The sequence below is a fragment of the Zeugodacus cucurbitae genome, chromosome 6, assembly GCF_028554725.1.
Source record: "Zeugodacus cucurbitae isolate PBARC_wt_2022May chromosome 6, idZeuCucr1.2, whole genome shotgun sequence".
NCBI lineage: Eukaryota > Metazoa > Arthropoda > Insecta > Diptera > Tephritidae > Zeugodacus > Zeugodacus cucurbitae.
This window is the reverse complement of record NC_071671.1, coordinates 72,081,875-72,105,119: the sequence shown is the minus strand read 5'-3', so window position 1 is coordinate 72,105,119 and position 23,245 is coordinate 72,081,875. Positions and strand designations below refer to the sequence as shown.

General features: G+C 35.4%; 2 protein-coding genes across 10 annotated transcripts in view; one reads left to right on the top strand and one right to left on the bottom strand.

Moving 5' to 3' along the window:
* The first annotated feature begins 194 nt into the window (after positions 1–194).
* On the top strand, positions 195–22,936 carry LOC105221336 (uncharacterized). Of its 3 annotated transcripts, none has more exons than XM_011198213.3 (10): positions 195–778; positions 2,895–3,581; positions 16,042–16,287; positions 16,360–17,903; positions 17,969–18,216; positions 18,288–18,482; positions 18,559–18,660; positions 18,722–18,971; positions 19,136–19,224; positions 19,295–22,936. In XM_011198213.3, the coding sequence occupies exons 2-10, from the start codon at positions 3,416–3,418 to the stop codon at positions 19,545–19,547; spliced, it is 3,093 nt and encodes a 1,030-aa protein (XP_011196515.2). In that variant the 5' UTR covers positions 195–778; positions 2,895–3,415; the 3' UTR covers positions 19,548–22,936. The 3 variants fall into 3 exon arrangements, with proteins under 3 accessions (XP_011196515.2, XP_028893453.2, XP_011196516.2); XM_029037620.2 differs by having other exon boundaries at positions 197–278; XM_011198214.3 differs by lacking the exon at positions 195–778 and adding an exon at positions 2,471–2,630.
* The window catches only part of Sesn_2 (sestrin homolog), a 49,801-nt gene continuing 48,611 nt past the window's right edge, over positions 22,056–23,245 (bottom strand). For all 7 annotated transcript variants that reach the window (XM_011198210.3, XM_054234528.1, XM_054234527.1 and 4 more), the window contains one exon: positions 22,056–23,151. In XM_011198210.3, the coding sequence (XP_011196512.2) occupies positions 23,065–23,151 (87 nt within the window). In that variant the 3' untranslated portion in view covers positions 22,056–23,064. The remainder of the gene's footprint in view (positions 23,152–23,245) is intronic.

The window sequence follows — 23,245 nt, the reverse complement described above, 5'->3', positions numbered from 1 at the left end:
GCATAATAATTGCTACTTGTTTGATGTTTGTTTTAAATGTGGGTTGTTTGTATATTTTTCAAAATATAATAATCTTATTAGAATCGTAAGTGAGACAATATGCAACTTCACCTGTTGTAACTTAGCTGAATGCAACCCTGTGCTTCGGAATTTCCGTACGAGCATTTTTGACGGACGTACGCCAGCTGAATCGCTGCTGCCGTCAGTGTCGTCAGTTGTTGCGCCGTCGCTGCCTTGTCATCATCGTTTTTCGTTAATTCGGTAGTTGGTGTGTACTGGTGTGTACTAATTACATATAAGAAAATAAAATCTGTTAAAACATTTCATTTGCAACACCTTTCACTAAGTTGATAGAGCTTAAATATTTAGAAAAGCCGAGTGGCACAGTGTGAAACTACTATGGACCACGGGTCTAGTGGTAAAAAAAGCCACTGGAAAAAATAATTACCTGTCATCGTAACGTTTTGAATATTTCGCTCTCATAAGCCACGCAAATTTCAACGTAGTAGATCGTAGTTAATTTTTCTTGAAGATACTTTGTTTAAAACGTAAAAAAGCAGCTAGAAACGTGAGATTTCTTGCTCATTTACTGAACCAACTCAAAAATCCCCACACGAAGATGAAAATCGTACTAATGGGTTTTCTACCGATCTGTTTTTCTATATAAAATTAAACCAAACTTCATCGAAACAAGTGCCTTTATAAATGTGAAATATACTTAAATTTATTGCAAACAACAACTCAACAAAATAACAGAATATAAGGCTTTACAAAGAATGTAAGTATATACATATGTACATATGCCGAAAATTTGCTAATAAGGAATGTACATACAAACATGCATATGTGTGTAAATATGTGCAATTGGATGAAGTTATTTAATTTATTTACTTTTCACCTATTTTGTTCAATGAGACGTTGCTATTCTCGATTTTTTTATATCCTCCCTTGAAGTTTGCCTTTTTTTAGTCCGATTTAAAAAACATTAACATTTTACGAAATTCTCTATCGACCAGCCAATTTGCTTGCTCATACAAGCGTAGTCATTTTACCTGTCTTGCCCGAGTTTTGCAGTCAGGAGACACAAATTATGCATACTAAAAGGCAAAGCAATTTATGCACACACATATATATATGCAAACGCATGTATGTGCGCACCAAATATCATATATGTATATATTTGTATTATGCAGAGGTTTATACACATTCTCATGCCGTATGTATGTGTATGTATGTAGCGTATTGTCATGCATTGTTTGCCTTTCTCGTGACGTCAACGTAAGCATCGACAACGCTGGCAGCACACTGTACTCGTCGCGTTCGACGTTGGCGGCGACAGCGAGCACCTAATCATTCTCTTGGTTGCGATTTTCAGTTCTCTAATGCATGCTTCTTCGTTTGTCAAGTTTCTTCATATCATTGAGTCTTTAGTACCGTGTATTCAAACCACTATTTTGATAGTAAGAACGTAACAAACAAGGCTGGTGATTTAAATTTTTGATTCCGTCCAATGTTTTTGTTTTAGTTAATCTATATAAATATAGCATTATAACTGTATTTTTGCCACACATTTATTTAATATAAACTAGAAGTTTGAAATAACTTCGCAAATATCTTGTTACAGATAAGAAAGGTGTTTTTTTTTTTATGATGATTATATGATATTCAAATAATGAACAAATGTATTCAAATATATTACCAATATAATCAAGAAAGTCTGCCTGCCATACAGCATATACTACATGTACGCATGTATGTATATAGTTCATATTATGTACCAAATGATCTAATGGGTTACTAATTAGCATGTCCAAGTTTCGAATGAATTTTTTTATGATTGAATGTTCATATCATATATTCTCTAAGTTTTCGGCTTTCTTGCTCAACTATTTTCGCTAATTTCTATGTCACTCACCTGTATATTGCGGTTAGCGTTTTGTGCTTTGCTTTGATATTCTCCAAAATTAAGTCTCACGTCGCATGAATCACTTCCCGCCGCTTTCTAGTTTATAACTACGCAAGTATGTACATATGAATGTATGTGCGTACGAGAATATCCATTTGCTTGTAATGAAATAATATGACAAACATCTTAGAAATGTAAATGGTAAAAGTTGCAAATATTATCGTTTTATTTACTTTTGACCGTATTTTATCGCTGTTTGCGCTTTAGATTGCTATACCAAAGAGAATGAAATTAAGAGAGTGCGTTAACAGCTGCGCAGGCAGCGGCTGCGACGCAGACAGAACAGCCAACTAAATATTTAATTAAATGCAGAGGACCAAGTCGTTAGCGGCCGAAGCCTCGTCAAAACAAAGAGAAACTAATACATTCACATACATATATACTCGTACAATATATTCGCGCCATTTAAAAAATCGTATGAATGCAAATCTTTACGGCAAACAGCTGATTTGACGTATTTTTGCGCAGACTCTACAATTCCGCCGATGTCCACTGGCTGCCATTCCTGGCTTCTGTGTTTGCCTGATGTTGTTCGTTGCCATTTTTGCTCTCCAGTTTAGCGGCAGTTAGCGAACAGCGTGGTTGGTCATTCTCTAAATTCGGCCATATGGTGTAGTTTCATTTTACACCGCTATTCTTATTTACGTACTGATCTTTGGTGCGGGTGAGTAATTACATTTATTTTACTATTTCCGTTAAAATGGAAGGAAGAAATACATAAGTGAGAAAAACCCTTTTGCACAGATTTCGGTAATTATTCTAAAGCCCGCAATTTCATGCTTAGATCTCGATGGTTGTATAATTTCACCGTTATCCTCTCAAATTATTTCTTTAATTATATTAACAATAATTCTGTATATAGTACCTATATACTGTTATAAAATTTCTACATACGAATTATAAGTTTTCTTTTCTTTCCTATTTGCAGATAACAAGAGCAAACAGCAGCAACAACGATCAAATTATACATAAATTAAAGTAGCAATAGTCGCAAAATCGTAGAATTAGATAACGTTGTATCTTCACATATCTAAAAACAAAAGCAACAAAGATAAGCACCCAAATACGAAGATAAAACACCGTTTCACGAAAGACGGGTATTCTGTGATAAACAGTGTTTGTCAAACTGCCTTAATTAAAAAACAAAACGGAAGTTCACGTAAAATAATATAATAATAAAAACAAAAAAATATTATTTCAACAATACAAAATAGAGCTTCCCTCGCTGGTCTTAGCAACAACGGTGAAGTGAAGAATTTCGTTCACAAAAAAAATATTAATATTTAATGAAAACCAAAAAAAATCCATAATATTTTGAAATAAAAAAAAATAGTTTTTCAACTATATAAATTAAGATCGTGATTGAAGTGTATCAAATAAATTGCAATTATCGATAAAAGAAATTAAAGTGTCGAGAAACAAGGATACGCTTCTCCTCTAACTGCCATCATGGATTCGCAGGGCTATGAAAATGCACGTAACATGACGCTGCTCTTTTTCCTTGAGCGTCTCATGGACAAGGGCGAGGCGCGCACTGTTCATGACTTATCCTGTCAGTTTGGTAACAAGGAATTCACTAAAGAAATGCGTCAGATTGCGGGCGGTAGTCAATCGGGTAAGTGTTAATCTTATTGCTTTCGTAAGATAATAGTAAAAATAATAATGTCTACAATGTGCCGCGGTGATATGAAATTAGCAAGATTGACGACTTTCATAAATTGGTTGAAGAATATTAATGCGCAGGTGAAGTTCTCTATTTCATTTGTAGTTATGAAAGTGATAAAAAAGTGTAAGTCCCACATTCGGTATTCAACACTGATGTTTTCTGTTTTAAACGACTTCGTACAGGTCCTTGACATTAGCAGGCTTAATGTAGCAATCCTGAACGGTTATAGTGAAATCGCTGCCGCACTTACTCATAAAAATTCAGACGCATTTCAGTGAAAACCTATGTCGATCAAGTAATTGTAACTCCTTTTTAGATAACTTGTTATTGAAAGTTTTTTGTTTGCTTTTTTAATGAATTGCTTAAATAGATAAATGCTTTTATAGTTGCTGTTGCACTGACCGAGGGCTATTCAACTTGTGTTCGTACAAGTGGAATCCAGCTATACAATTATGTCATGATGGTGGTGTCATACAACTTACCCATCCAGTGAGGATAAACAATTATTTATTTTGCAATAATAAAAAAAAAAATAAAGTTCGTAAAACTACAGCCATACATTACTATTTGAGGAAGAAAATAGAAATATACATATTATGTACGAATATGTGACTATGTTTGCCCCACAAATCTGTTCATAAGTCTACTTAAGGCACATATGCACACATGTACATACATATGTATATAGTGACTTGTGAACACTGCACTTGAAAATTGAACACGAAAATATCAAAAATTACAAAAACAAACACAACGAAGGCGGCAATATTGGTACACTGCTGCTGGCGTTCAATCAACTGGATTGCCACATGGAATGTTTAATGCGGCTGCTGTAGTGCGTTTGCTTGGTATCTCACGTTGGGCCCCAGCATCGAAGTCAATAAAATTAGCGGAATGTAAACAAACAAGTTCGTTTTATAATATTGCATAATTAACCATTGATGAAAAGGATTCAAACTATATAAATATATATGAATATGGGTATATGTATATGGATATATGCATATATTCTTTAAACAGAATCTACATAGCTTACGTATTCGAATCCAAGTAAGCGTGCATAAGCCATACAGCTCCTCAGAATATTATATGTGTAGCCATGTGTAATCTTTTCATTTGCTAAGCTCGTTGATTACATTTAATAGCGTGAGGATCACAAATGTTAAGAGAGTATCGTCAAAGGAGAAGAAGATTGTGTTAAAATTGCAAAATTGTTTGTACTAATACAGAATGAGGACTAATAGGTTTCCGAAAGCGCGAGCCTCCAACAAATCCAAATACGAACATTCAATTTCAGATACACAAAAGAAAAATTAAAAAAAAAAAATGTTTTTTTAGTTGCTGCTTAACCCACTTAATTAGCGCCGATTTGACGGTAAATTAAATTTCGCACTTTAATTGCAGTCGTTATGAGCGTTGGTAATTTTGTGGAAATCGGTAAAAATAGGAACGAGCGAAACAAAATAATTATTCAATATGAGTGCAATTACTGAAAGCAACTACATACACCTGTGTAAGTTTGTACATACCAGGCAAATAAGTAGATTTGTTCCATGACAATGTGCTCAGTGTTAGTTACACAAATATTTCAATCCACACACATACACTCATACATACATATTATCTATTCGTGCACCGATTTTTGCACACTTTAGTTCATATAGTAGCTTGAGTTATGTGTCAGTAGGGAGACCCACTAAGCCGCACACCCACGTTGCCTCCCATTGTCTGCTTCAAATCGCTCCGAGTTGTTGGCGGATGTCTGATACTCGCAGGCAGATGTGTTGCGGCGAGGTGTGCGGTGTTGCATTGTGTAGGTCGCTGCCTGCACGCAATCGCAATTCACAAATCGCATTGTAATGAAGTCGTTTAGCAATCACCGCCGTTCATTGCGAATGCCACAATGTTGTTGGGCGGGGTTTCTTTTTTCTAACTTTTGCTTTTTCTGCGTTTGTTTTTGTCTATATTTTGTTTATTTTGTTGTTATTTCATATTTTCGTGGCAAATTGGTGTAGTGCGAAAAATAAAAAAAAAATCGTTATTAAGTTATTATCGACGTTATCGATTCTAATTTACATATATGTTTTAACTTTTTTCAAAAATTATCTTCTAATTAAATTGATTTTTGATAAAAATAAAACATTTAAGTTTATTTTCGAACACATATTTTAGTGGCATTGAAGCTATTAGAAGAAATATAGAATTCGTGGAAGGAGCTGATAGACGGACTTATGATCCGTCCATCTTATGTCTAAATATTGATCGCATTATATCGCAATTATGTGGATTTGGATATTCTGTGAAATAGAAGCACTGACAAAGGTTATTCAAGGGTCTCTAGTGTTCAAATTTCATCAAAATATTTCAAATTTTACGGGTTGATGGACACATTCTGATTAATTTCATATATATACTTCACCATATACATATCTATCCTCATTACTATATCTGTATACCGTGTTGTTAGAGTATAAATGAATAAAAGTGAACTGAATTACATTACGTGTAAAGTTTGTAGATGCATTTGAAAACTGCCAGCGTGGGTGTATTTATGAGTGAAAATAACGGTGGGAAAATGTGACAGGCATAATTAAAAATGAAATACGCAAGAACTTCAAAAGTACATACTTATACATATTTGTGTTTTTATAGTATATACCTTTCATTTATTCGAGGTTATGTATATATTAGATATATGTGGATTTCAAAAGAGAAATGAATCTGAAATCTGATCAACACTGCACATGGAAAATTATATAAAAGTTACATCAATTCACCTTTACACAATAAAGGACCTTCCGACTGGCGCTTTTGAAACCACATTGCAGATATAATTTATTACAAGTAAATTTAATTGAAGTGAGAAGAATTGTGCGAAGCGGCACGAAAATGGCGGGATTTGCAAACAAAATAATTGGGTTGCAACGTGTTTTTTATACTCTCGCAACAAAGTTGCTACGAGAGTATTGTAGTTTTGTCCACATAACGGTTGGTTGTAAGTCCTAAAACTAAACGAGATAGATATAGGGTTATATATATCAAAATGATCAGGGTGACTAGAAAAGTTCAAATCCGGATGTCTGTCTGTCCGTCCGTCCGTGCAAGCTGTAACTTGAGTAAAAATTGAGATATCTTGATGAAACTTGGAAGACGTATTTCTTGGCACCATAATAAGGTTAAGTTCGAAAATGGGCGTAATCGGACCACTACCACGCTCACAAAATGGCGAAAACCGAAAACACTTAAAGTGCCATAACTAAGCTATAAATAAAGCCATGGAAGTAAAATTTGGTATGAAGGATCGCACTATGAAGGGGCATATGTGGATGTATTTTTTTTGGGGAAGTGGGCGTGGCCCCGCCCCTTATTAAGTTTTTTGAACATATTTCGCAAACTACTAAAGCTATATCAAGGAATCTTTCTAGAGTCGTTTATTTTAGGTACTACCTTATACAGTCCATTGAGGAAATCGGATTGTAACCACGCCCACCTCCCATACAAAGGTTATGTTGCTAATTACTAAAAGTGGGTTAACTTACTAACGAAAAACGCCAGAAACACTAAATTTCACATAAGATATGGAACTACACTCAGATTTTTTTACAAAATAGAAAATGGGCGTGGCATCGCCCACTTATGGGTCAAAAACCATATCTCAGGAACTACTACTAATAGTCTCCTTACATTCCCATGATATGTTATGAAAATAGGCCAAATCGCTTTACAACCACGCCTACTTCCTATATACCAGTACTTTGAAGACGATCTGAATCGTTTACTTTACAATATATAAAGTAAGCACTAGTGAAGATATCGGTGCAGAACTTTGTACAAATACTACGTTTATAGTGTGGCAGCCCCATTCTAAAAATCGCCGAAATCAGACCATAGGTTTTCAAGGCCGCATATATCGAACATGAGGACCTCGGTGCTTCTAATCTAATATTAGGGTTTCCAACTTTCAATGGACTTTATACAATATATATGACGAATATGTGGGTCAAATTGTGTATTATATAATATTAATAAAGTTAAATAAATAAATTGCGAGAGTATAAAATGTTCGGTTACACCCGAACTTAGCCCTTCCTTACTTGTTTGTTTATGCTTTGTTTGACCAACGTGTGAAATTAAGAAAGTTTCACTTTTTATCTGCCACAAATACAAAACCTATAGGAAGGTGCCATATAATTGCAACATACTCGTATGACACCTTGGGGATGTGATAATACTTTTATATTTTTATGTAACTATGAGCACAGAAGCATCTTCAACTAAGAATACCTTTTCCTCCATTTGCTGTTGTTCTCGTTTCCCCTATTGATATCTTTCATCCCTTCTTATCGAATGTAGCTTAGTCCTGCTTATATTGAGAGTGGCCCCCTGAAAGCTTAACGAGAATCACCTGGCTCGTATATTACAGCTAGCTATATGTATCTACTTAGATATTTATATATGTACATACGTGACAAAATTATCAATTGAATTTCCATAAAAAGCTATGCAGTCATTTCATACGTCCGCTCTTCACTCCCACACACTACTGGTGCTCGTATTTCGCTGGAATCACCAACCCGCTTTCCAAATTCGCTTTGCCATTAACATTTTTTGCCCTCGATTGTGTATATAGCTTCATCGTTTAGTAACTTAACCAGTTGTGTAAACATTTTGCAAATATTTTTACTCTTTAATTCAATGAATTTGTGCAATTTGCATTCAATTGATGAGGGTTTGATTTCATATCTGATATCGAATAGGACAATTTTCTTTTAAGTGTGTCTTGAGTATTGTGGGCACTAAATATTTATTTGAATTAAATATTGAATTGAGGTGAACGGGAAGGTTAGTGAGCGGACAACGGGGAATAGAAATTTTGACATTTGTATTTGGTATTCAGAAAAGTGGATGCTTTCACATATTCTAAAAATGTACAGATATACTGTTATGGTTGCTGTTTTTTGTTGAGTTTCAGCTTTAGAATCTCCGTGTTCTAAGGGGTTTGCATTGTAAAAGCTATAAACCTATACAGTGACAACGATACCATAAAAACAACTAGTTTCGAAAGATAGTATAGTTTAATTTCTATTACCATCATACTATTTTCTATAAACAGTTATCTATAAGACGTTGATTTTCATTGTATACATTAAGAAACGAAGTTGTTGCTTGAGAGAGCCTCAAATTTTATGTAAACTACTTTTTGTATATTCCTAATATATTTATATACGAAGTTGTTGTAGTTTATTACCTTATTACCGTTAGGCTCTCCTTAATATTTGTTGCTGTGAAATTTTCAATAATTCATTGTTGATTAATGAAAATATAATAATACAATTGGTACCAGCTGCAAATAATAACCAAACTTTGATTTGATATTGTACGCTGTTTTCTGTTGACATCGGGCGCGAAAAATGTCGAAGAAGCACACGCAGTCTACCCTACACGCAGGCCTCCGAGTATAGCATTGATATTAGGTAGTTAAGCGGAGAATATAGCAGGGACTATATCGTTCAGCCTTTGTTGCACGCATCAAGGTCTACTTTGAGACGTTGTGGCAAAAGGTGAACGGCACATATTCATACGCACGCTATTCATATTTAATTTCTCTAGAAATCACAAACGAAAGCGAAAAACAACAACAGATCAAAAAATCAATGCCTAACAAAACGAAAATTAAGAATCCACACAAGGCATCAAGCACATTTGTTGCCACTTTGTGGGACATAATCACACACCTATATGTATACATATGTATATTTATATTAAAAGAAAACATGACAGTTATGTAGGTATGTACAATGTACATATGTGCATATGCGTTTTGTTTGCTAATTCCATTAAATATCGGCGAGAAAAGAAGAAAAGGCAAATGCTACTTGAAGCGCAACAGTCGCGTGAATGTTTGGTGTAAGCTACGCCTTGCCACCTTCTGGTGAATGTCAATCCAGTAAATGCACTGTGAAGGTCATCTATAAAAGCTTTGCAACCCTTTGCCGCAACATTCTTCAAACGCACCCACTTGCGTCAAAACAATTCATTTGCACACACGTACGAGTCCATGAGTAGGCATCAATAAGTGTGTACTGTTAGTGGGGGGAAATATTAGAATGGGGCAATGAATAAGATTCGGGGTTTTAACTAACGAAAGATTTCTTTGCTGTCGCTTTCATTGAGCTAATTAAGCTTTCGAAATAGCTCAGACTACTCAAATCGTCTTCTTATTCTTCGCTTTAGTAATTTCTACAAGAAAAGAAACAAATAGAACTAATGCATGTGTGTACGCTTCTTTACAAAGTCAATGACGTGTGACCAACGCAATTCCATTTTTTTTTGTAATTTTAATTTGAAGAATAACTTCCTAATTCGTGTAAAGCACTTCGGTGGATCTCGTGAACATGCTTACGCGCCTTCAAACAAGCGTTATACACACATATACACTATATAATACTATATATGTATTTAATTATGAGTAATTTGAACAAAATGCGGACATAACGTACATATATATGTACAGTTGCGGTCAAAATAATAGTAGTTATAATTCAGGTGCGTAATAAGTTAATGGTAATAATGTAAATCTTAAAGAATTTCATTACAAAATTCACTTAAGTATATGAGAAATAAAGAATGGGTTGAGGTCTGGGGACTGTTCAGGCCACTCCATCACCTTAACCCTATTTTTCTGAAACCACAGCTGAGCCAACTTGCTTGTGTGATGTAGTGGCAATTCTTTACGGACATAGCTTAACATTACTTAATTCGAACATAATTCGAACATAAACAGTACGATCCATGATTTCCTTAATCGTGTATATCAGTCCGACTCCATAAAATGAAAAAACATACCCAAACCATAATACTGGATCCCCCATTTTTAACTGTTTGTATTTTGGATTTTGCAGGCCATCTTATGTTTGGCGAGATCCGCTATCACCGTATAGAACGATTTTGAATTCATTTGTCCATAAAATGTTTCTCTATTGCACTAGGGGCCAATCGAAGTGGTCATTTGCAAACTTCAGCAATTGGGCCACATGTTTTGTATAACAATGGCACTTTTCATGAGCTATAAGCTGCTAAATCATAATATAGGAAACGTCTACGAATGATTTCTCCACTTGCCTCCAGTCACAGTGCAAAAGAATACTGGTTTAAGAATCTTACTAGGTGCTTAGCTCATCTGTCAGTTATTGCCGGACGGCGGCCACGTGTTTTAGGATACACGCAATACTATTATTTTGACTGCCTTAATAACACTCACATTGACAATGATTAAATGACATTGCAATAACAATCGTCAAGCTATACAGTTATAGCGGTTCTTTTTTTAATGCACTGCATCTACAAAACATTATTAAAAAAAAATCGTCAAATAAATATAGCAAAATAAAAAAATATAAACACTATACTATATGCCACAGTAGGACTACCATTATTTTGACCGCAGTTGTACATACATATATAAATATCTCGTAAGTGTTATACGTTCATGCAAGTAATGACAAACGAAGATGGCCTTCTAATGTGCATATTTGGCTGCCTAAGTTCGGTCGTTATTCCATATACTCGCACTCGTACACTTATGACAAATTCAGTTGCAACGATGGCTCACTACTATTTTGGTCATCGCTGACACTGATAAATAAAACAAAACCGTTAGCTTCGCTCACTCTTCACACACACGTTTGTACTTTTAGCTCTCTAAATTATTTAGCTATTGTTTTCTATTATAGTTGTTGTTATTTTTTTGTTTTGTTTTGTTTTGTTTTTGACAATTACTGCGGCACACGTTTGAGTGAAGCGACGCTGACCCGTGCCATGTTTGCTTCATTTGTTGTCAGCCGAAATGACCGAATGTCAGTTGGCAAAATGTTTGCGAAAGTCTCGCAAGTCCACACACTTGCAAAAAGCTTTGCAGGTCTCTGTTCTCCAACTTCAGCACGTTCGATAACGTTGGCGAAAATGTTTGCTCCAAATTGCTTTGTTTAACGCGTTCATGGGTGGGGTAATTCGTGACTTCTACGATAATTATGCTTTTAATATGAATAAATATGTGCGTACAAATTGACTTAACTTGTTCGCCTCTGATTAGTACCAAACCAGAGTTTGATGTATGATTGATGGTACATGAAACAGGGTTCAACAGTTGGTTTGATTAGAGGCCTAGTAACTCAAACCGTGAGTGCATTAATTCGGAACATCCACTTAATAAAATCGAACTCACGGGTATATGTTTTAATTAATTTGATATTAATTAGCGCAATGTGTTGGGTCGGCATAAAAATCGCATTAGACACACATCCATCAGATGCAATATTTAATATCTCGACTTGGCTACATTTTTTTATACGAATTATATAATAGTGGTTTATTTGTGTTATGCATCTTAAAGGTATATTAATGTAAGCTAATAAAAAAACGAGTGAATTCATAGAATTTTTTTTAACAAGTGCCAAAATAATAAATTTTAATAATAAACGTTTTGCCATTAAATTCAAACTTTTAATTTTCAAATCTTCATTCCACTGGCACTAAATTCAAAAATATAAGAAATAAGTGTCGCTCGCAAGCTGTCCATTATACTCGAATAAATGTAAATGCGCAACTCCACCTTTATTGCGTTTTGTTTTTTGCTCCAGGTGTAATGTATAAATGTCCTTTCTTGTAAGACATAACACAAAAGCCCCACAAAATCCATATTAATAAGAAAGTCATCAAGGTCCCAAAAGCAGAGGTGCTTTGCTATTTATAGGAGCTGCGCCTAAATGATTTGTAAACCACATTTAATATTCAAAAATGACTAATAAAGCAAGCAACGAACAAACAAATGTTATATAACGTCTCAGTGAAAATAACAACAAATATTTGCATTGGCAGCGACGGCATGGTAGGACCCAGAGAACGACATTTCCGTTACAGTTTCAAAAAATCCAGTGAAATATATGTCTTCCTTAACCATAGTTGCCACTAGCTCATAATTCAATTTAATATACGAAAATTCTTTTGGAAAAGGAAATTCTAGCCAGCTGAGTACGTGAGCGTCAGGCAACCCCCAATAGACCATTATTACGAGCCAAAACACCGTAGCCAAATATCGTCCCCAATGCGGAGGGTTTCATAAAAAGTTAAACCCCAATAAACTCTAATGCGCAGCCGACGGTGGGCTAATGCTCGAGGATAGTAGCGGACGTTGTGTGCACGAAAGCAGCTTTAAATTTGCTTTGGCCGCCATAAATACCTGTGACTTTTGGCAAAGGAATAAATATTTGCTTCATTTTGTACATTTCTCGTATCAATAACTTCTTATATGGTGGCACGGCGAACAGGTGCAACAGTTCCGCCTTTACTTATGCCTTGGAACACTTAAGGACATGCTAGAAGGACACTCGTACGTATAACCAATTGGCAGACCAAGTGCCAACAATGAGATACACACCCCGCCTGCCATTTTATCTACATACTTGAGTTTGTATTTGTATGAGTGTTGTTTGAATTTTACGATTTTTGTGGTTTCTATTTAAATTTAAGATTATGGCCACGTTCTGAACGAAATTTATGCACACATTCGCTTGCAGAGATATGGGGATATTGGGAAGTGCTTGAGTGCATATTTAGGGTAATAAATATCTGTATTTATGTGCACTCAAATATTTACAGCGGCACAGGCGGCATTTGAATCATTCTGAATTTTCAATAATGTAGAAATATGCAAATAAATTTTTAATTCATTCATTCGGTGAATTGATATTACTTATGTATGTACGAGTACATGTTCTCAAGCAATTACGATGTGCCTGAATTGCCATATTTCGGAAGCGAAAATTTTTCTTAATAAATACTAAAACAAGTATGATTTAGATGCATTTCGATATTTTAGAACTAATGTCAGGATTAATCTTTCTCTACAAATTTCACCTTCGTTATTATATCTACATTTGTGTTGTAAAAAGTCAACCAGAGGTAGAAAGCTTTCTCCTACAATATAAGCGGTACCAAGTGCTCCGTCCATAGTTCTTAAAGATTTTTGATGCATTTCTAGTTGTTTCGAACATAAGCGTTGTATTCGTCGGAATTGGTCACATATTTCAAACTCAAGCTTCGATTTTCCCTGTTGGGTATTTTAAACTAAGAATTATATCTATATAAAAATTTACCATGACTAAGGAATTAGAGGCTTCTACCACGTCAGCTATTTAATAGTAGTCATCAGCATAATTTGAAGCGATCGGCGCATTAAAGAGCCATCTAACAACTGTAAACATACGCGCATACTTACATACTCATTGTGTAATACTTTCTAGTCATGTCACTGCTTAAGCTTTGCAACGGAATGACATACGCGAAAGGCGGGCGGCACATAGGCAGTTGAGCATAATTTATTTACAATTATATTCACAGCTCATTTGCATGACAACTACGTCATGCGGACATACATACACACATACGTGCATTTGAATTAATTCACATACATACATACCTGCATTTATTCGATCATTCGCATGTAAGCTCGCGCGGGTGGTCGAAGGGGAGCACAACGGCCTGTAGGTTATTGTACTGCGAGTCTTGCTTGTGCCGTAAGCCCATCATGCAACGTCAACCATATTCTATTATGTAAGCATCAGTGCAAGTGGCAGCGGTTGTCATGTCACATTATGGCTGAGAAGTTGTCGCCATTACACGAGCGTATTGGCGTAATGGTGTTGGTGGGCGCACAATAGTTGATGTTTCCAGTGAAACTCACGCTCACAGCCAACAAACTGAGTTTTATGGCGGTGACCTGATTTACGTAGCTCCGACCACAGTTGGTATGGACGACATTGGTTTGCCGGACGGTTGGGCAGTTCGTGGCTGGTTTTGTCGGTTTTCAACTTTTCTATTCTATCAATGATTCAATGGTTATATAGCGTTACACCCGTGATAAACACGTCAGTATTTACAAAGCCAAATATAAATCTGCATGTGATGCATTGGTGTTTACTTAACTGTTTGGAATATGAGTCTGCAGAACATTTCAATTATGCGGTCGATTTCTGTCTGAAAATTTACAGAGTTTTCGAACTATTCACATTTGAGCATTTAATAGAATTGATATCAACCCTAAACTCTTACCACAGTCAAAACGGTCACCGAACTCAAACACATGAATTGCCCGGCTGCCGTTATTGCCACAACAGTAGGAAATCCAAAAACAAATGTAAACACATGTACATGTTTCGCATTACATTTAATCACACCAACTCCGATGCGAACAAATGCGGATGCCTCATAAATATCAGACGCAACATTTCACTTCACATCACTCTAATTTGGTTATAAAGTTTATTGTTTTCATTATCGTTCGTCAGCAACTTTTCATTTCATAGGCGCGAAGTTTTTGATTTTGGTGTGCCCTGGGTTCCCTTTCCTTAGTTGATTGAGTGTGAGTGTGTTTTTAAGGTTTATTTGTATCCTATAAAGTTTAACTAGTTTTATTTTATTTAATCTTATCTTGTTATTGTTTGAAATTTGGCTTCTGTTGTGGCTTTCTTCCATACTCGCATGTTCACATAGTTTGGTTGTCTACCAACTATAAATTACTATTTTACTTTTGTTGTTGGGTTGTTGGCTGCTCCATAATTTCCACCATATACATATTGTTTGTTATTATTGTTTGGTTCTTCTTTTGTACTCTCGCTCCACAAACATTCACTGCACGTCCAATATGGTTATTTGCTATCGGCGAAAATCTGTTGCAGCCCCATTTACTTTGCTGCTGTTGTTGCAACATTTAGCAATCACACTGTGGAATGAAAATGAAAAACACCCGCAAACAACAAGTTTTTCCATTTTCTTCGATTGTAAAGTGGAGCGTATCTTTTATTCTTCAAACCAACACTTCGCCTCTTCATCGCCTTTGAAGCGAACATCCATCCGTATTCACCGACATGTTTGCAGATGGGAATTATGTTGAATACTCGTACGATGAAGTTGACTTAGCCAAATGGATGCAAAGTAGCGGTAAAACTTTCATAAATTGTGTTCCCACATGGTGATTTAAAAGCATATCTTAAAGTTTAGGTATATTGTATTATTACTAAAATGTCAGGAAGATAGCGTTAAGTTCTAGTGATAACGAGAGTAATGAAGTGGGGAAACAACTTTCATAAATACTTTTTCCGTGAATGTTCTTATATGTTTCGGAATTCAGTGTAATTCTCAAGGGGGTATAATATTTATCAAACCCAGAACTCGAACATTAAAAAGTTTAAAGAATTCTTTATTTTGCAATAAAAAAGTTATAAATATAGGTCTATGTATAACCGATGAGGAATAAGCGAGAGCAATGAATATTATTTCATGTAGTTTTGTCTTACTTTTTTGTATATTCTCTAAATTTTATTCAAAACTGGTAATTTCTTTCCCATTTCAGGTTTAAAGAAATTGCTCGCACAACATCCGTCGATTTTTCACGTAGATGGCGACTATGTAAAAGTGAATACTTATCAGCATGCTTCGGAGGACGAAAGCGGAATTGGCGGTCGGCGCGATTACATTAAAGAGGCTAAAGACTACTTTAAAAACAAAATGTTGCAGTATGGTATCGGTGTGGAGGTCCCAGTGCGTAGCCTATTGGGACATCGTTCGCAGGCATCGCCACAGGTGCGGCATATATCAGGTGCGTAAATAAACCGACGAGTTAAGTGTAAACGCGACTTTTAAGCCTCTTTTACTCTCTTTACGAAATCAGGTCAGCACATAAAGGAGTTCACCGAATTTTTGCAGAAGCATACGGACACGTTTAAAGTGGTCGACGATCATGTAATGCTTGTTGGCTGCGAAGATATGACTGATTTGCCGGCACAAGAGCGTCTTCATTTGCCGCAGAGTAACATCGATACGAAAGCTACGCAACAGATGTTGGATTTCTTTGCGCAGTGCATCGAGACTAAGGGTCCCATTTTGGTGGATCAACTTTTTCATTTGTTGACGGCGCGCTTTCCACAAGAGCAATGGTTGCGCATGTTCAAAACCCCCAACGATCTCTCGACCTTTCTCAAACTCTTCTCCGATTGCTTTCACATACAAGCGAATCTAGTCACGCTGTTGCAGAAACCCAAATTGAGCGATTCCTATATACAACAGGCGCAAGCGCGTTCGCGCGAACAATACAATTCGATGAACAACAACATAAACAACATGGCCGCGAACAACCAGTCGCCACCACTGACACAGCCAGCGTTGAGCGCCGTACAACAACGTTTGCAATCGCCAGCATTGCGTAGTTTTGCCAATAACAACAATATAAGCGCTTCATCGCCAATAACCACAAATGTGAATAACATAAGTAACAACAACAACAATTACAGCATCACATCACCAAATTTCAAGTTGAACGCGCCAGTATCCAATGTTTCCAGCCCCGCGGCCGTGTCGGTGACAGAGAATTCGGTACAATCACGATCGGAACCCAACTCGGGCTTTGATAGCTTCATACAAATGACAGACGTACATTTGGACAACCTCTGCGAGAGCAATTGTCCCAGCCCAAGTACGTGCTCATCTTACGGTCCGGCTGGAAATAATACTCAGACGCCTGTCAACGGTCAAAATAATGTGAATTTACTGCAAAACCCCGCCATACCGACTCCGACACCTACCGAACGTCCCAACAGCCTTAACCAGACGTTGAAGCAACGCGTTAATAATTTGGTGATACGCACGTTGGCTGAGAATTATGAAAAAGACAAGCAATCGCTGGCTAACCAAGGGGGCGGTGCACCCGTTGGTTATAACCCACAAAACGCCTCCACACATTCAAGTCCTGTACATTCCACTAATACTAACACCACCAATCCCAACCCAACGCCAACGCCTACAGCCAACACCAACAATGCACCGCATTCTCCTAGTCACAATTACTTTGTGGGCGACACCTGGAAGATTAAAGTGTTGCAGAACACCACAGTTATTGCGAATGTGAAACATTCCATGTTCGTCACGGAAGCGATGCTTAAGTTTGCACAGGGCAATCAGAGCATAGTTATATCGCTGGACTGTGAGGGCATCAATTTGGGATTGAAAGGCGAAATCACACTCATCGAGATAGGAACAACTCGTGGTGAAGCCTTCATCTTCGATGTACGCACCTGCCCTGAAATCATCGGCGACGGTGGCCTAAAAACATTGTTAGAGCATGAGAATGTCATCAAAGTCATACATGATTGCCGCAATAATGCTGCGAATTTGTATCTGCAATTTGGTATTCTTTTGCGAAACGTCTTCGACACACAGGTGAGCAATTGGATGATTCTTGGTTGGAGTTAATTATTTGACAATTCTCACTTCCCACTTTATAGGCAGCGTATGCTATTGTACAGTACCAGGAGACGGGCAAACAGGTATACAAAGCGAAATACATCTCCTTGAATACACTCTGCGAGCAGTACAATGCTCCAATCAACCCAATCAAAGAGCAACTCAAGCAGATTTATCGTCGCGATCAGAAGTATTGGGCCAAACGACCTCTGTCACGTGATATGCTACTCTATGCGGCAGGTGATGTGTTGGTGTTAATCAACGATCAACTTTATGGGAATCTAGCAAGGTGTGCACCATCAGCTGATTCATTTCACGCCAATCGTTGGTATTCTAACACATGTCATTTCCATTTTATAGACAAATAAAACCGGAGAATCGCCAACTCTTCTCTGAGCTCTGCACCGAACAAATACTAATACAAATCAAACCAAATGAGGTGAAGATACGGAAGAAACAACGTAAAGTAACCACCGAGGTCGCCGACCTCAAGCAGAAACTGGAGCAATCTAACAAGAGTATTGTGTTGTCGAATCGCGAGATTCGCTTGCTACGGTAAGCCGAGGGGCACTAGTGAATTTATATTTACTCTATACTATTTATTTTTCTTATTTGTGTGTACCATATACAGCTACATGGACCTCACCGAGGAGGAAAAAGACCGTCTAAAGCGCAACAACAATAAAGTCGCAAAGAAATTTGAAAAAATGGAATCAGCAGGCAATCAAACTAGGTAAACTGCACAAATTGTATCATTGTATAACGGTAATAATTTGAAATATTTGAAAATTCAGGGATCAAAGTGATTCAGAGGATGAGCAAGAACCCATCGAAAATGATAACTTTCCAAGTCTCGACTCAGTGCCATCAGATAACTCATTAAACGGCACATTTTCCCCACGGTTCAACTCTGAGCCACCTAGCTTGGCTGAGTCAATGCAAATGATGGATGAAATTCTGTCCGATCAGTCCATGGATCGTGTGGTGAAATTGGATAAACTAGAAGCGATATTGTCAGCTGTCACTCAAATGCCAAATGATCAAGTAAGTGCAAGAGAAATCGGAACAAAATTACTACTGTTCGTTAATTATGTTTGACGAGGGAGAATTCCCTTATTATTGATTCGATCAAAATTATCAGATCTGGCTTTTCTGTTGAGTGAATGATTATTCTAAATTCATTGAAATTGTATCTTTATCTATCACAGATTATAACTTCCAATACCATACAGGATCAGTTGGGTTCCAGCATATCAGCTACCGACAGTGTGCAAATTATCCGTGAGAAAGTTAAAAAGTGTGTATAATTTTATTTGTAGCCTTATCATTACTTGCAACAAAGAGTATTATTGTTTTGTTAATTTCAGTGCTAAAAACTGCAGTTGCAATTGTGAACGTAGCATTACACCAACAATGCGCATAAGTAGCAATGAAAAGAAGGCCGTGAAATTGGTCGACGCTGCATCACAAACTCTTAGCACTGGCGACATCGTCATCACAAAGATATACTTTCAAGATGAGCAAGGCAAACCGAAGGAGAAAGTTTTGACATCATCACCAAAACGCATCACGGCATCGCCGATTGCGCAGTCGACAGCGACAGCCGCTGCGTCATCTTGAACGAGAAACTTCGCAAGAAGAAAGAGAGCTGAGTTTTGTTTTACAGAAATCATTGGCAAATGTGAAAATGGCAGCTATGTAAAGCAAGCAAATAAATAATGTTGGCCAATAAATAAGGTGAACATATCAAAATCAAAATTAAAGCAGTCAATTCAACGACATGAAAATCTACCAAAACCTCCTAGCAATTTTTGTACTAAATGATAAGCGTAAATTGTTGCAAACATCCAGCTCTGCTTGTGTGTATGTATTTATACTTTTATTATACATTTTATTATAACTTGTATTATCTTATCAATATTATATTTTCCTTTTTTTAATTTAAAGCGTAAAATGCGCAAACGTTTATTTAGTCGATTTACTACTTTAAACTTGCTAAATTTTCAAACGGCAATCCGTAGTTATAAATGTTACATATGTATGTAGGTGTTTATCTGAAACTGAAAATGTAGAGCCGTACTCGAAAATTACCAATTTGTGTACATTTGTGAAATGAGTAAAAGGTAGCTTTGTATGCTTACTCTCGTTTGTAAATACATATGATCATAAATATACTGTGTCTGCTCTTATTAAGAGTAGACCAAGTAAACAACTTTTTTTTATTATATTGCAAACCATTTAGCTAAAAATTATAAATCAGCAATTATTGTTAAAGAGTTAGCGAAACTGAAGAGCAACACTATTGTGCTGTCAAGAAATGGATTCGCTTTTCAAATATAAAACAATTATAAAATACAATCGTATTTAATTAGTTAAATGTACTGTTCAGCAAGGTAAGCGACAACATATATAACCAGCTACTCTTGCATCTCGCATACTCAGTTCTCATAGACAACATATGAGAATATGATGTTGTTAGACAGATGCGTTAGTATAAATATAAACCGAAATGTGCTGACATAAATTAAAAAACTATTATTATATTAAAAAAACATATATAAGTTTTACGATCTACGATATCCAAATCAATGTATCACTTATTTTACAAGTATTGATGGAAAGTGTTAAGCTTTGGAATTTTATGTGCTAACGTGTGTATAAATAATATTTCGAATGCTGAAAGTGCTTTCCAACTGTTGTCGTAATTCCATTCCAAACTACGCAATATATTGTTTGGGAAAATTACTCGATGTAAAGCAGCTAAACACGCAAACAATTTGTTATCTACATATTTATTGCATTTGCCTTTACCGTTTCGTTAAGTTTTAAACAAAATTTCCTCACAAACAAATGTCTGTGCAAAAATATTACATAGTATTGTGACCCATTAAAGGCAGCTTATGGCAATCGTAGACGTAATTTTTTTTAATATTGCAAAAACAAAACGCTAAATACATCACATGATATATGCATATGTGCATAAATGTATATGTATGTATAATTGGTAAACACTACTTTCAAGTGAAGCTTGATTTGTTGATGATAGAAAATAAAGTGCTGCAACTGATAATGAGTCGGCTAGAGCAAATTTTAATTATACACATTAATTGCTATTTTGCTAACATTCAATATCTAATAAAGTATTCAATTATTAATTTCGTTAGTTTACTTATTAAAAGTTTATGTAAAGGCTAATTTACGTAATCGCTTTCTTCATAGCCATATTAACTGAGTTACTATATAAAAAATGAATTATTGTTAAAAAATTTAAATTTGAATTTGCATTTGCAACAGAGCAAAAAATATATTATAATGAAATATAAACGATAATAACGTTTCAAAAATTGTTATATAATGCTAATATTCAATCTTGTCTTACAAGCCTGATTGTAGTTAAAAATTTACCATGGCTTAAGAAACAAACGCATACTCTACATTAACAATGTACGCATGCAAAATTAATAAGTTACTTATGTATAAATATAACTTAATTATTTGATTTTGACTCAACGAGTTGTAATCTACTTAAACAAGACATAAATGTATGCAATAATGATTAGAAATGTTTAAATGCTTAAAGCGATTTTCTCAAAAACATATAAATGTATGCACATTCATACAGACATACATATACACTCGTATGTACTTCATTTTTACTTATATACAAATATTTAAATGGACGAAACGTGTGAATTAAACATATACATATTTAAAAGGAGAGTACACGGGGTAACATTAAAAACGTAATAATTAGACTAAAAACGAGACTATTGTATCAAATAGTAAAAACGAAATAAAAATCAAAAAATATATACATACCTTGTTTTGAATATATTATGTACATACATGTATTGTTGGTGACTGACGGGAGGCGGGAGCACGAGCTCCATTATCATATCAATTCCAATTTCTGCAACGCTTGTAATTGCCTTTTCTTACTGGTGCTCTATTATTTGGTTGGTGGTGAAGCCTGCGACCGTAATCTCATATAAATAAAATATTTCACATCGAGATCTAGTCAACAATAATGTTGAAGCTTTCACACCAGAGATATGCGTAAATTTCAGATATTTTTCAGCGTTTTTTCCCATTTCATATTCATCTTGGTTAAATAAAACTTCACGATCATTTTGTTAAAATCACTTATGCTTTCTTTAATTTTCTTTTTAAAAAGTAACAAGTAACTTTATAAACTCTACAAAGGAAATGAATACAATCAACTGCGATCGGCATCGGCCGTGCCCTGTAACAATAATGTATATGCATATGGGTTTTCTTATGTTTTTGTTTTTGTTTCTTTAATAATCGTATATTTATCATAAGTATAAAAAACTATTAACAACACAATTAGGCGTTACAATATAATTTGTTTGCCAATTAGAACATTCTTGCACATACAAACACACAAATCAACGCTTACTTTTTCGCTACAACTGATTTTCTTATACCAATTAAAATTTAATTCACAGAATACATCTTGTAAAATATGACTAATAATAACAAATTTTCCCTCTCCATCTTTCTCCTCACAAAACACAGATACGATTTTTTAATTGTTGTATATGTTGTATTTGTAAAATTTTAAAATATATTTTCTTTACTTTATCTAATTATTTAATCATTTTTACGTTGATAATGACAGTACTATACATTGTTTTAGTTTAAGTTTTTGTTTTAGGTTTTTGTTTTAACTACTTGAAAAAACTTTTGGACAATTTTATGTTTTCTCTACTTCGGCTTAAACTATCTGCTTCTGTATGTACATATGTACGTGTATGTGTTCATATTTGTAAAAATATGTGTGTGTCGCAAAGGGTTATAGTGACGAGTTTATATAATTTTTATTTTCACGGCAAACTAACTGTGTTGGTGTGTTCCTTTTACTTAGCAATTACTATTACTGAAATTTAATTGGCTTAATTTTTGGTAAAACAATTGTTTTCCTTTGTGTAGGATTAGTACTTTCTCTGTGTTTACTGCATATAAAATTGTATGTATATGTATATATTTATATATGTATGTGTATGTGTATGTGTACTATATATTTATGTAATCATACGTAATATGTTTGTTTTCTCCTCCCTTCCTAAATATGGATATATGTATGTATGTGTTTGTATGCTTAATCACAATGAGATCATGTCATGTAGCGCATTATTTCACGCAACGCATAAAGCAATTCGGCCTGGTTGCGCGCCTCCATTATCATCAGATTAACATGGACCTGCGGATAGACAACATTTCATTGTTATTTAATATACAATACAATAACAATAACTACATATATGTATTATATTTTTATAGTCCTAAGAGAGCAA